This window comes from Saccostrea echinata, unplaced genomic scaffold (genome assembly GCF_033153115.1).
Source record: "Saccostrea echinata isolate AGI-Se365-2 ecotype Australia unplaced genomic scaffold, CSIRO_AGI_Sech_v1 ptg000001l, whole genome shotgun sequence".
In the NCBI taxonomy this organism is placed as follows: domain Eukaryota; kingdom Metazoa; phylum Mollusca; class Bivalvia; order Ostreida; family Ostreidae; genus Saccostrea; species Saccostrea echinata.
Window position 1 is genome coordinate 30,706,026 of NW_026889750.1, and position 12,436 is coordinate 30,718,461.

A 12,436-nucleotide genomic window follows, 5' to 3' on the forward strand; every position below is an offset into this window, starting at 1 on the left:
AATTTAAAAAAAAACGCCCTAGAAACTTATCATTCTTGCTTTGAGCGAATCCTTGTCAAATAACGACAGTTTCCTCCTATAAACCATAAAACTTTATGAGAGACTTCCCATTCAAATCTTAATGAAAAAAATGGCATTTTGATCTAAGCCTTTCTAAACTTCTAAGAGTCAGAAGTCATGACCTATGAAAAAAAAATCTTTTAGAAAAGACATAGAACAATTGTCCTTTTGTTCCCTGATTTCGCTCAAAGATGGGGAAAATAATTTGGTGTGCCTGTGAAATTTTTATATAAATTATCATATTTCCTTGTGACTCAGATTAGACTCGTATTGTTTTTAGGTCAAAAGCTTATGTAAGAATTTTGAAAATTGCGTAAAAATGGTTTCCTAATAATAACTTTCATAGAAACATAAGTTCTCTCTGAGTTTTTGCAGCTGTTGAAATTTGCCTTGTCGTTTTGCTTACATGTAATACAGGTTTGCCTGTATTTTGAAAAAAAAAAAAATTTCAGAGTTTAGAATTTTTTTCACACACACAAAAAAAGACATAGGGCACTTCAGAAAATTTTAATAAAAATTATCAACCTCTTTAAAACACGGCTATAATTCAAAAATGTTTTTCACAGTAAACAATATGCATAGGTTCAAACAACTTGATATATGAGAATCTGGTTAACAATTAAGGAGAGATAATCAAGATTATGTATATAATTACCTAGGCATTAGTTGGTTGCAAAGTAAATACCTACAACATATAAACTAGTATTTCAAAATGTAAAGGTATTCATTCGATCAAGAGAATAAATAGTTTTCGTCATATTTCATTTTTGAATTTAATTTGATAAACATAGATCAATTTTTTAAATAAATACATGTACTTTTTAAAAATTAATTCCTATAAAGCTTATCCTTGTTGTTGTTGTTGCATCTGCTGCATAAATGCGTCGACTCCAACTGAAACGGAAAAAAATTATTTTAAAAAAATCCGAAATTTAAATATCTATTTAAAACTTTATAGAAGCATAAGTATATACCTTGTTGATTAAATGTCATTGGATTGAATCCAGCACCTCCTAAACAAATAAAATCAAACTTTTTAGAAATTCAAACAAACACCAGTGTATTTAAGTTTTATGGGTTTCATTAAAGCATAAAAAACAAATACCTGTGGATGATGCTCCACTCATCACGTTCTGCATAGCCTGCATCAGGGCCTGGGGACCTTGCAACATTAACTGATAAAAGTTTGATCCACTTGAAGATGAAGAGGATCCCCCTGAGGATACACCGGAAGTAGAAGATGATCCACTGGAAGATGATCCTCCAGATCCACCAAAATTGATATTAAGTCCACCAGATAATCCAACGCCAGTCCCACCATTCAAATTTCCGCTTATTCCTACACCTCCAATATTGGTAGACCCACTGAGGCTTCCACTGATTGCACCAGAATTAGCGTTAATATTACCATTGAGTGTTCCTGTTCCAGTGTTGAGGGTACCACTAGCGCCACCGCTAACGCCACCAGGACCAGCATTTACGTTACCACTAAGGGAACCTGATCCAGTATTAAGAGTACCGCTGGCTCCACCGCTAACAACACCAGGACCTGCATTGATATTGCCACTAAGAGAACCTGATCCAGTGTTCAAGGTTCCACTAGCACTGCCGCTTACACCCCCAGGACCAGCATTTATGTTGCCACTCAGGGAACCAGATCCAGTATTAAGAGTACCGCTGGCTCCACCGCTAACACCACCAGGACCTGCATTGATATTGCCACTAAGAGAACCTGATCCAGTGTTCAAGGTTCCACTAGCACTGCCGCTAACACCCCCAGGACCAGCATTTATGTTGCCACTCAGGGAACCAGATCCAGTATTAAGAGTACCACTAGCACTACCACTTACACCATTTGGACCTACTGTGACACCTCCCGTGAGACTCCCTAACCCACTACTAACAGAACCACCAAGCCCTCCACTTACACCACCAGGCCCAGCGTTAACATTGCCATTCAGAGTACCAACACCAGTATTAAAATTACCACTTGCACTACCACTCGTCCCATCTGGTCCAACATTTACATTACCACTGAATGTACCTGATCCTGTGTTTAGCGTACCACTAGCTCCACCGCTTACACCATTCGGACCGACAGTAACACCACCACTTAAACTTCCAAGACCACCACTCACAGATCCATCCACACCACCGCTTATGCCCCCGGGACCAGCATTAATATTACCAGTCAGTGAACCAGACCCTGTGTTCAAAGTACCACTAACATTACCACTAATCCCACTGGAACCTGCATTGATATTGCCATTCAGAGAGCCTGATCCTGTATTGAGAGATCCACTGGCGCTACCACTCACACCGTTAGGCCCAATCGTTACCCCGCCACTTATGCCACCGGCACCAGTGTTCAAAGAACCAAATACTCCTCCGCTAACGCCAGTAGGTCCTGCATTTATGTTACCATTTAATGTTCCAGTTGATCCTAAATTTACTGTACCACTGGAGGAACCACTCACACCGTCTGGTCCAGCATTAAGGCTTCCACTAAGGGAACCAGACCCTGTGTTTAAATCTCCGCTGACACTTCCACTTACCCCATTTGATCCAGCGTTGAAATTCCCTCCAACAGAACCCTTTCCTATTTCGACGTTCGCATTCCCTGACACTCCATTTTGATCAACACTTAAACTTCCAACTGGTGTGTTGATAGAAACCCCGTCCAATAATAGTCTTTTCTTTACTATAAGAAAATTCAGAAAGTAACACTCACATGACACTGAGTCCTTTTTTTTCAATTTTGATAAATAAAAAATATTGATATATTTACGATTTTATGTCTTTGACCGTATTTTAATTTACCAGTCAGGTGTTAGAGGTAGGCTTTTTTTTTTTAAATATTGACATTCTTAATCATGTGCATGCATTCAGATTTTTTTAAATTCCTCTAAACGATGTCCTTGAAAATTAAAATACACTCGGTTATACAAACAACCGTAATTTACATTTCAAAAGAAAAGCTATTTGAAAGGTATTGCATTTCCATGACATATCCTAAATTTATCTTCTTGTTTATTGTGGATGAGTATTGCAGGCGACACGTATGTTGCTTGATTCACTTAAGTATTATACTGAATTGTAATACTAAGCTTTATTTTCCAAATATTAATTTCTTTGGTATTTCACACTAATATTGAAACTGGTGAAAATTAATGAATCATCAAACACAGGTAATTAAAATAAATTTCAAATCATAGATATGAATATATTATTTGTCCCGAATCAATAGGAATACACCAAAGCTCAATTTGTATATCTTCCATCTTCTATTCAAAAATGTGACTTACAGTATTGAGAGCTAACACTATACTCTGATTTCACTCCCACTGCAAAAACAGAAATCAAGAGGAAAAGATGTATTTTCATGTTTTTTCCTCTTTTGTTGTCGTCGGTCATTGGATCGGTAATGCCAGAGATAAGATGAGTGAGGAATTATTCTTATCATTAACATCATTGTATAACCATCTGGGAGTCGATAGTAATGACAAGGTCAGATAATCACTGGAAATGGATGATGCTTTTATGTACTTTGAAGAAATCGTCAATTCCTTAATGTTGGTCACTCGTCACACTTGATAACAAATTTAAAAAATAAATTTGGATTAACTTTTTTGAACTTCTCTGCAGATCTAAAAGAAAATTGAAATAATGTTTTAGTTATGCGTTTAAAAAAATGGAACTATCTTGTGAAGATTTTCTACGTCAAAAGATACATAATTCTCAGTTCTATAATGTTTATTATTAGAATTTATTCTTTTGTCTGTGTAGAACAAGATATACTTGCATTGTATGTTTGCACATCATAAACCAAGTTTTACCATAGATCTTTAAAATGAGTATTTAATTAAACAATGCAATTGTTCCAGTCTAGGTAAATTTAATACTGAAATGTGGATAAAAAAAATACATTCAAATCTCTCTCAAAATACGTCTTTCTATTAGGTTTGAAAGTGCAAGACAAAATACACTGAAAAATGAAAATGATATCATAATCAACAATGTGATTTTATTTCACCATTTTTATTCAAATTGGTGATCATATATAGTGTGAATCAATTAATAATCTGTTCCATGCAATTACTACAGTATTCTATGTAATTTGAGATTAGACTTCCTACACAGTGGCGGATTTAAGGGGGCACACCCGGCTCCCCCCCTTAAATTGTCAAAGTTAGCGTAAATCATAGTTTCGTTGAGAAAATGTAAAAATATCTACTCTATAGACCTCATTTTTACCCTACAAAATCTCTAGAATCCAGGAGCTTCCGGGGGCTTTGCCCCCTGGAACCCCAGCAGGGCTTCGCCCTGGACCCACTGGGGGCCTCAAGGCGGCCCCCAGACCCCCTGTATACTTTTTGCGCCCCCTCTAAATTCAATTCCTGGATCCGCGCCTGCTACATGAACATTTTCTTTTCGTTCCGCGACCCCCCCCCCCCGGAATTAAATTCTAAAAAAGTAAATAATACCTTTCTTTTATCCATTGTGAACAAAGGAAGAGAGGGAAGAGGAATTAAAAGAACATCTACACATATTTCTCGACAGATTCAGATGCATCGAGGACAGGATGTATTTGCGGGTACTAAACCACGACGTAGCAAATCGCTTGCATATGAATTTTACATGACGTGATTGGACATAGAAGGCGGCCTTTTCATGACGTGATGGGACATAGAAGGCGGCCTTTTCATTGGTTCAGTGGTCAGAAGTTGTCTAGCCTAGAACAAGTAAAAGATCAGCCAGAGATTTCATAGGATTATCTGTTAAGAGTTTTAAACTTGTACCAACTCATTGAAAGTTTTGTTGCCCTTAACGATATGACTTTGTGTCAACATCCTCACTCCTCGTTTGTTCATAAAAAATGGTAATAGTTGGATTTATTTCAGCTAACTGCTTTGAAAGCATGGACAAAAAAAGACAAACAGAAAGAAGAGTCTCATTAACAAATCCGAAACACGACGTACGCCTTTTGTGTCTATTTTTGTGAATAGGAATAAAGAGACGAAACATCCACAAACTTCGACAGAGATTACAAAATCACCCCAACAGGTAATAGAATAAAAGAGAAACTCTTCACATCTTCGTTTGTGAAAACTTGATTGGATGGGGATTATTTGAGATATGGATATAATTATAATTTTTATAATTTCTATGGAAAGCATCGTTGATTGTTTTGGTTCAACCAAGAACTGTTTTAGATGAAACGTGCAAATGCGTTGAATTTTATATTGACTGTCTCTTATTAATTCCAATTTCATAATGTGTATACTGACATAATTATATCATTTGTGTACACTTATATAAAAATTTAATTTTACACACATTTTATTGAAGAATACAAATACTTGTTCATACGGAAGCCGGTAGGTGCCAGGTAGAAAAATATTTTATCTGGCGGCCGCCAAATAATTATCTGGCGGCCGCCAGAAACCTATCTGGCGGCCGCCATATAATTTTCTGGCGGCCGCCAGATAACTTATCTGGCGGCCGCCAGAAACCTATCTGGCGGGCGCCAAATAATTATCTGGCGGCCGCCAAATAATTATCTGGCGGCCGCCAGATAACTTTCTGGCGGCCGCCAGAAAGTTATCTGGCGGCCGCCACATAATTTCTGGCGGCCGCCAGATAATTATTTTGCGGCCGCCAGATAACTTTCTGGCGGCCGCCAGATAAGTTATCTGGCGGCCGCCAGATAAAATATTTTTTCTACCTGGCACCAACCGGCTTCCGTATGTTCAAATGATTGATTGATTGATTGTATATTGTTTTACGTCCCATTCGAGAATTTTTCACTCATATAGAGACGTCACCATATACCGGTGAAGGGCTTCAAATTTTGACCTTTACTCGGCACTCAGGGCCATTGAGCAGTGAGGGATCTTTATCGTGCCAACGCCTGCCGTGACACGGGGCCTCGGTTTTTAAGGTCTCATCCGAAAGACCCGCAACTTTCACTCCAAAGTGCCGAGCGCATGGCGAAGGAACAGTTGCTACCTATTTTTTATCGACTTAGGTCTGTCGCGGCCGAGATTCGAACTCACGACCTCCCGATCACGGAGCGAGCGCTCTACCGACTGAGCTACCGTGAACGGTATATGTTCAAATGAAGAATTTATGTTGAAGTTTTTGATGAATTTCTTAGCAGATGCAGGTCTTCGCGGGAACAAACTAACAACGGCATGTAATTACAATGCAGGGGACGAATAAATTCAAATAGCATTTTTGAAAACTCCGTAATTTCTTTGTTTAATTAAAATATTTTTTTCCAAAGAATTATTCACAATATATTCCTATGTAATAAAGATATATATTATTTTGTGACCTACGATAGCTTTTGGGGAATTAGACATTTTTTTGTCTTAGTGGTAAGATGTTTTGTTTGTGTTGCGTGTTTCCTACATAAGAATCGTTTTGGAATACAAGAACACTTGATGGAATCCTGCACAAGCGCTGGAATTGAACTTTTACCACTGCTGACTGAATAATTCCAGTAATATATCATAGTTTCTACTGAAAATTAATTACAGGCATATAGCGGGAAGAAACACCTTGTTCAAAATCCCGCAGTTGGCTTAGAAGCAGAAGTAGACATACTTCCCCTCCCCGTCTTTTTTTTTTACTTTAAAATTTCAGTTTCACTAATTAAGGACCCTCTCTACACCAGTCCAAAATGTTTTTTGGACATTGAGAAAAATTTATTGTATAAATGTGTTAATATTGAGCTTATCTATTTAATTTTCACTATATGGTACGTGGCATTTACCCCCAGGAAAAATGTTCCAACACAACATAGTATCAGTGAATAGAAATCACTGCTGTTTACTTCCATAGAGACAATACATGTAAATAACATGTTCAATTTATTTATCTTGGCCTTTTAAAATGTTAAGAATACTTGAATTGATTACAAATTGAGTAATATACTGTAAATTTCTTTTTTTCAGAATTTAGATCTAAGGGCAGATCACTCTAACTGCAGAAAAATACCATAGAATCAGAACTCTTATGTGTGTAGTGTAGAGAGGGTTCTTAATTGACATTTTCTCTTTACATGTTAGCAACTTTATTTTGATACCTGATGTATTATGTTATACGTATTGTATATTTCGAGGGTGCTCTGTTTCCATTTCCATCAAGGATAAAAGAGTGCACGTTTTACGTGAATTTGTCAGCACATCTTGGGGGTGGGGGTGTGTTAAAAATTAGCTTTTCACACCTTAAATTATGTATAGTGCCAATATTTAATACAAAAGACTGTATGCAGAAAAATTGATGCAAGCAAATTTTTAAAAGCTTATTCATCCATATAACCGTATTCACCATGTTCATTAATTGACATAATTGACATTTTCTCTTTTGCAAGTTTATTTTTACTATATATATACAATTTGTACTTCGGGTTCGTTGCCAAGATGCTCTCAGTGGCGAATATACACATTTTGCTGTTTTACTGGTAAATGTGTTAGCACAACTCACTAACAGTCTTTCGATATATAAATATATTCACAACTTATAGTGTTATCAATTGCTTTACCATTATTTCCATGCCCAGTCCATAACCACCACCGTACTCTCTTTTTTTGCTATTTCACGGCTGTTTATCGAAAATGATAGTAGACTTTTAATTAAATTTACGATAATTAGCATGCGAAGGACATCTGAATATAGTTTACGGACATCATCTCAAACATGTATCTAGTGGAATAACAGATGATTAAGTATGAAATATGGTGGAGGCGTTTCGGAGTTTACTTGCAAAAATTATTAATTTATAAGTATAGATATTTCTTTGTCAGTGCCCATTATGTTTAAAACTTATAATCCTTTCAAGCGCCAGTGCTTTTTTGCAGATCTTTTAATAAAAGTCGTATTATTAATCTACTAATTTAAATGGTCGGTCACTTGTAGTTCAAACCTTTACATTGTTCTACCAGGTATTATCAACAATGTTTTAAGAAAACAAGCATACAAAGGTTTTTAATATACAATTTCAAAATGAAGTATGCGTATGATGAAGACTGTTGAATACTGACTGGACTTGATCTGGAAAAGAAAACAATGTTATATTCGGTTGGAAATTGAGGCTCACATTAAATTGATGCCATCCGAAAAATGAATGAAATTTAACATTGATAAACAGAAGAGATATTTTATTGCATGTTAGATTATATTATTTGAGTATTAATTCAAATAAATTATTGAACTTTGTGTAAGTTTATGTTCTATATTCACTGACTTTACTTTTTAAAGTAAATACCTATCACTGCACAGAAACTTTAACCTAGTTTTGCCATTTCTTGAAGGAAAGCTTCCGTACCAACTACAATAATTAAAGATAAATGAAATATATCTTATTCCACATATGTTTTTAAAAGTGTTGGAATGAGAAAAAAATATTAAAGATAGGAACAAATAACCTTAGTAAGATTACAAAAATTATGAAAATTTGATTGTAAAATACCTTGCTGGTTAAATGTCATTGGATTAAATGCAGTGGGACCTAAAATGTTAGTGAAATGGTTAATGTATAGATTTTTTTTTCATCAGATTCATTTTATACCGAAAGTTTTAAATATTTTCAATTAAAACAAATTGCAATATGTATAAACTCACTTCCTTGTACATTTTGCATGTTCTGCATCATCTGCATGAAACCATTAGGTCCACTTAACATTGCCTGATTAAATGAAGACGAGAAGGACACTGGATCTCCACCCGATCCACTCGAAGAGGAAAATAAGCCACTAGAACTTGATCCACCGGCAGAGGAGCCTAGATTTAAACCACCTGTATTTCCAGAAGCAATTCCACCTTGTCCATTTCCAGATACAGTATGAATATCTACAGTACTACTAGGGGAACCACTTAAGCTTCCAGATGCGCCACCAGAACCACCGCTAACTTGGCCATTCAGTGATCCAATTCCAGTATTGAGCGAAACAGCTCCTCCTCCTGTAATCCCACCTGATCCAGCATTTATATTTCCAGCAAGGCTACTTCCACCAACATTAAGATTCCCATTGGCACTACCAGATACTCCACTTGAGTCAACGTTGAGGGCACCACCAATATTTCCTAACGAGCCAAGACTTGCACTTCCAGTTGCTGATCCAGATACCTTACCACTCTGATCCACCGAGACTTGTCCACCTACGCTGAGAGGACCTATGCCCGCATGAGCCTCTACTCCAGTTGATACATGACCACTTGAATCAACGTCAACCCCAACTGACGCATGAGCAAGGGGACCGAGATTCAATCCAACACTTCCTCCACCACTGACGCTTCCGTCTTTATCAACATTAACGTGACCCCCAACTTCGACTCCATCGATTGTGACTGAACCACCTCCACCTCCACTGACTTTTCCGTGGTCAACATCAATATTACCGTTTACACTTGCAACTAGCGGAACGTCAACATTGCCGCTAGCGCTAACATGACCATCAGTTCCAACGGACGCACTGGCACCACCTAGTGGCGTGTCAATATTGGCTGATACCCCATCTTTTCCTACACTAGCCCCACCAGCAACAGTATCTACAGACACACCATCAGGTCCCACTTTTGCGCCACCAACCACAGTGTCGACTCCAACACCATCTTTTCCGGCGCTAACGCTTCCTACTGCTGTGTCAACTTTAATTCCACCAGATCCAATGTTTACGTCAAGCACGTGCGGTATAAGGAATCTTTTATCAAAACTGGATTCTATTCACAAAGAAAGGTTGATACCTGAGAATTTAATTCCTTTTTTTCAAAAGCAAACATGAAACTCTTAAGATTTAGCTGAATAAAATAAGGCAGTCGAAACAATGGTATAAAAACTTGCAAGAATCGAATTGGCGAAATGCAAAGTTTGAATAGTTTGTATCAACCTTTCAATGAGAACAAACAATCGTTTCCAAATCGCCACTCAACCGCTTCCCATGAATTTCCATGTAAAATATGCTCATCTAATCTGTTGCACTCTTCGATGCTGAATTGCTCTGTCAAAAAAGTACATGCCAGTTACTGTGATAAACAGATATAGTACTATTTTTACTAAAGTTTAGCAAAATAACATTTTGTTTTCTTTTCTTGAACAATAGATGCATGTATTACATTTTCAAGCAGTATTGTGTTTACGTTGCATTTGATCTTAGTGGTTTTTGCTTCAAAAGGTTCTTTTTCTGTTGACTAAATTGTTTTTTACATAAACATGTTATTACTAAATAAATTGTTAGGTTCAATTTACCTGTTTTCAGTACTTTGCAAACACAAGCAACATCAACTTCGCCATGGCACAGAAAAGGCAGCATGAACAGAAACACGGTTCTCAACATGGCTGTTCCTCAAACACTGCCTTAGAGTAACAGGATTTTGACTTTTAAGACCAAATGAATGTAGGTCATCAGGAAACAAAACCGATATTATCTCTAGTTGATCATTGTCTTAATAATGGAATGTCAAAGACATTTGTGATGTCATTAACGAAAGATAAGACAAATCATATGTCAGGCTTATCGAATTTACAGTAAACTTTCAATAAAACTGGTTCTTGTTTCAAACTCATTCAAAAAGATTTCGTTGTTTACATGTATTCAAAAATATTCTAAACTAACTAATTATTTTTTGTGTTACCTACGGAGCAAGACAAATTGATACAATCACCTTGCTGAGTGTCTTTTCGTGCCTCTTGGAGGACTTGTGCTTCCACAAGAGGATTGGAAGTCGTTGAATTCATATCTTAGTGAACTTCTTGAAAATATGCACCACAGTGAAAAACGATCTTCGGGTGGAATTTTTATATTTTCTGGATAAAAATCACCAGCACTTGTTTCGTATATGGGTTCATTCCTTCTTTTTTCTTTCGATCCACAAGGTACCTAATTCAATTTCAAGCAACCTGCTTCCTTTTAATTAGTTAGTATATGAATCATTAACATACTTTAAAATGACATCCTTTGCTTCGAGAGACTTTTCACCTATCAAAGAAATCATTTCAGACATTTCTGGTCGAGCCTCTTAACTACTCATTTATTCCTCGGAAATTACCTCGATACATTTTAAGACTAGGCGGGGATACAAAACTTCTGGTTGAGGTTATAAATGTAGGATAAAACCAGAGACCTCAAAATGGAAAACTCGGAAGTCTCTGGTTCCTGTGATAAAATTTTTTTTTTGGATTAATTATGACAGGTTATTTTTGTCATGCTGATCTAAATATCCCTAACAATTCCTTTTTGAACCTTGCCCAGATGTTATGGAATTATGAAGGCTGTCGATGGAAAGACGTGACATCTGTAACAGAAAACAATTTTTATAACAAGAGGCCCACGGGTCTTAACGCTCACCTGAAAAAAGTACAACAATCTACAGCTTCAGAGAAATATAAAAAAGAACAAAATAAACATTAATGGAGATCTGTTGCCCAAAAGCAAGAGAAATTAGATGATCAGAGATCAACAAAATAACTATTCTAGAACTCAGTAGCAAATTATGGAGTAGATCTGTTTGATTGCCTGTATTTGCCAATGCTACTACACTCCAATTTGTCACAATCAACATGCAGACCAAACACAACACCAATCACACTCCCTCTCACTCTGGCCTCCTTTAGTCTGTATATACATTTTATGTATAAAAAAGTATGTTTGTCTAATTTTTATTCATCTATTATTTAAGTCTACCCGACCATTAAAAACTATGAAAGTACTGTGTTTTAATTTACATTGAAAATTCTTTGATAATTCTTTTATTAAATTGACCTACCGATTACATTATTACAATGATTAATTATGATAGTGAATAGCAAAGAGGAATAACATCTCTCAGGAGAGTGAACAAATCCCAATAAAATCAATAGAGCCCTGCCAAGCACCAGAACGCTTGATCCAGTAGTCCAGTGTTCCAAAATGTCATAAAACTGATAAAAATACCCTTGCTCATTACAACTTTGTATTCTGCCCCCTTGATGCCAAGGAGCAGAGAAGAAGATTTTTAAAAAATGCATTTTTCCTATTTATTACATTTTCAACGGTGAAATACTGTGATTTATTTATTGGATAAAAGTGATATTCTCTCACAGTGTTAAAGGATATCAAAGTGATATTCTCTCACAGTGTGGAAGGATATCAAAGTAAATAAAAAATAATTATTAATTTCTGGCCTGTCATAAGATAGAGATAGTAACTAAACCGTCTTGACAGAGACTAAAACTGCCAATTTCTTCCCAAATATGTTGCTAAAATCAATGTTACAATGTTTTCAATCTCACAATTGCTAGGCTACGACGTCTCAACTGCTCAACTATGACTTCACAGCCTATGACACTGTGTTACGAAAAGACAGAGGCAAAAGTAAAAATCCAAGAAAATGT

General features: G+C 36.4%; 1 protein-coding gene across 1 annotated transcript; it reads right to left on the reverse strand.

Annotated features, from left to right (window-relative positions):
* Window positions 1–874: 874 nt before the first annotated feature.
* Window positions 875–10,400, reverse strand: LOC133196725 (uncharacterized transmembrane protein DDB_G0289901-like). Its single transcript, XM_061332587.1, has 7 exons — window positions 10,313–10,400; window positions 9,954–10,064; window positions 8,689–9,786; window positions 8,537–8,575; window positions 1,166–2,761; window positions 1,035–1,073; window positions 875–954 (listed from the first exon to the last, which is right to left on the reverse strand). Exons 1-7 carry the CDS (start codon window positions 10,398–10,400, stop codon window positions 905–907), a joined length of 3,021 nt encoding a protein of 1,006 aa, XP_061188571.1. The 3' UTR covers window positions 875–904.
* Between the last annotated feature and the right edge of the window lie 2,036 nt (window positions 10,401–12,436).

Excerpts from the sequence above, each read along its gene's own strand:
- LOC133196725 (XM_061332587.1), bottom strand. The coding sequence starts at position 10,400 with ATGTTGAGAACCGTGTTTCTGTTCATGCTGCCTTTTCTGTGCCATGGC. Across the intron at positions 8,576-8,688 it reads CATGCAAAATGTACAAGGAA|GTCCCACTGCATTTAATCCA; the intron begins GTGAGTTTATAC and ends CTAACATTTTAG. Across the intron at positions 1,074-1,165 it reads GAGTGGAGCATCATCCACAG|GAGGTGCTGGATTCAATCCA; the intron begins GTATTTGTTTTT and ends TTATTTGTTTAG.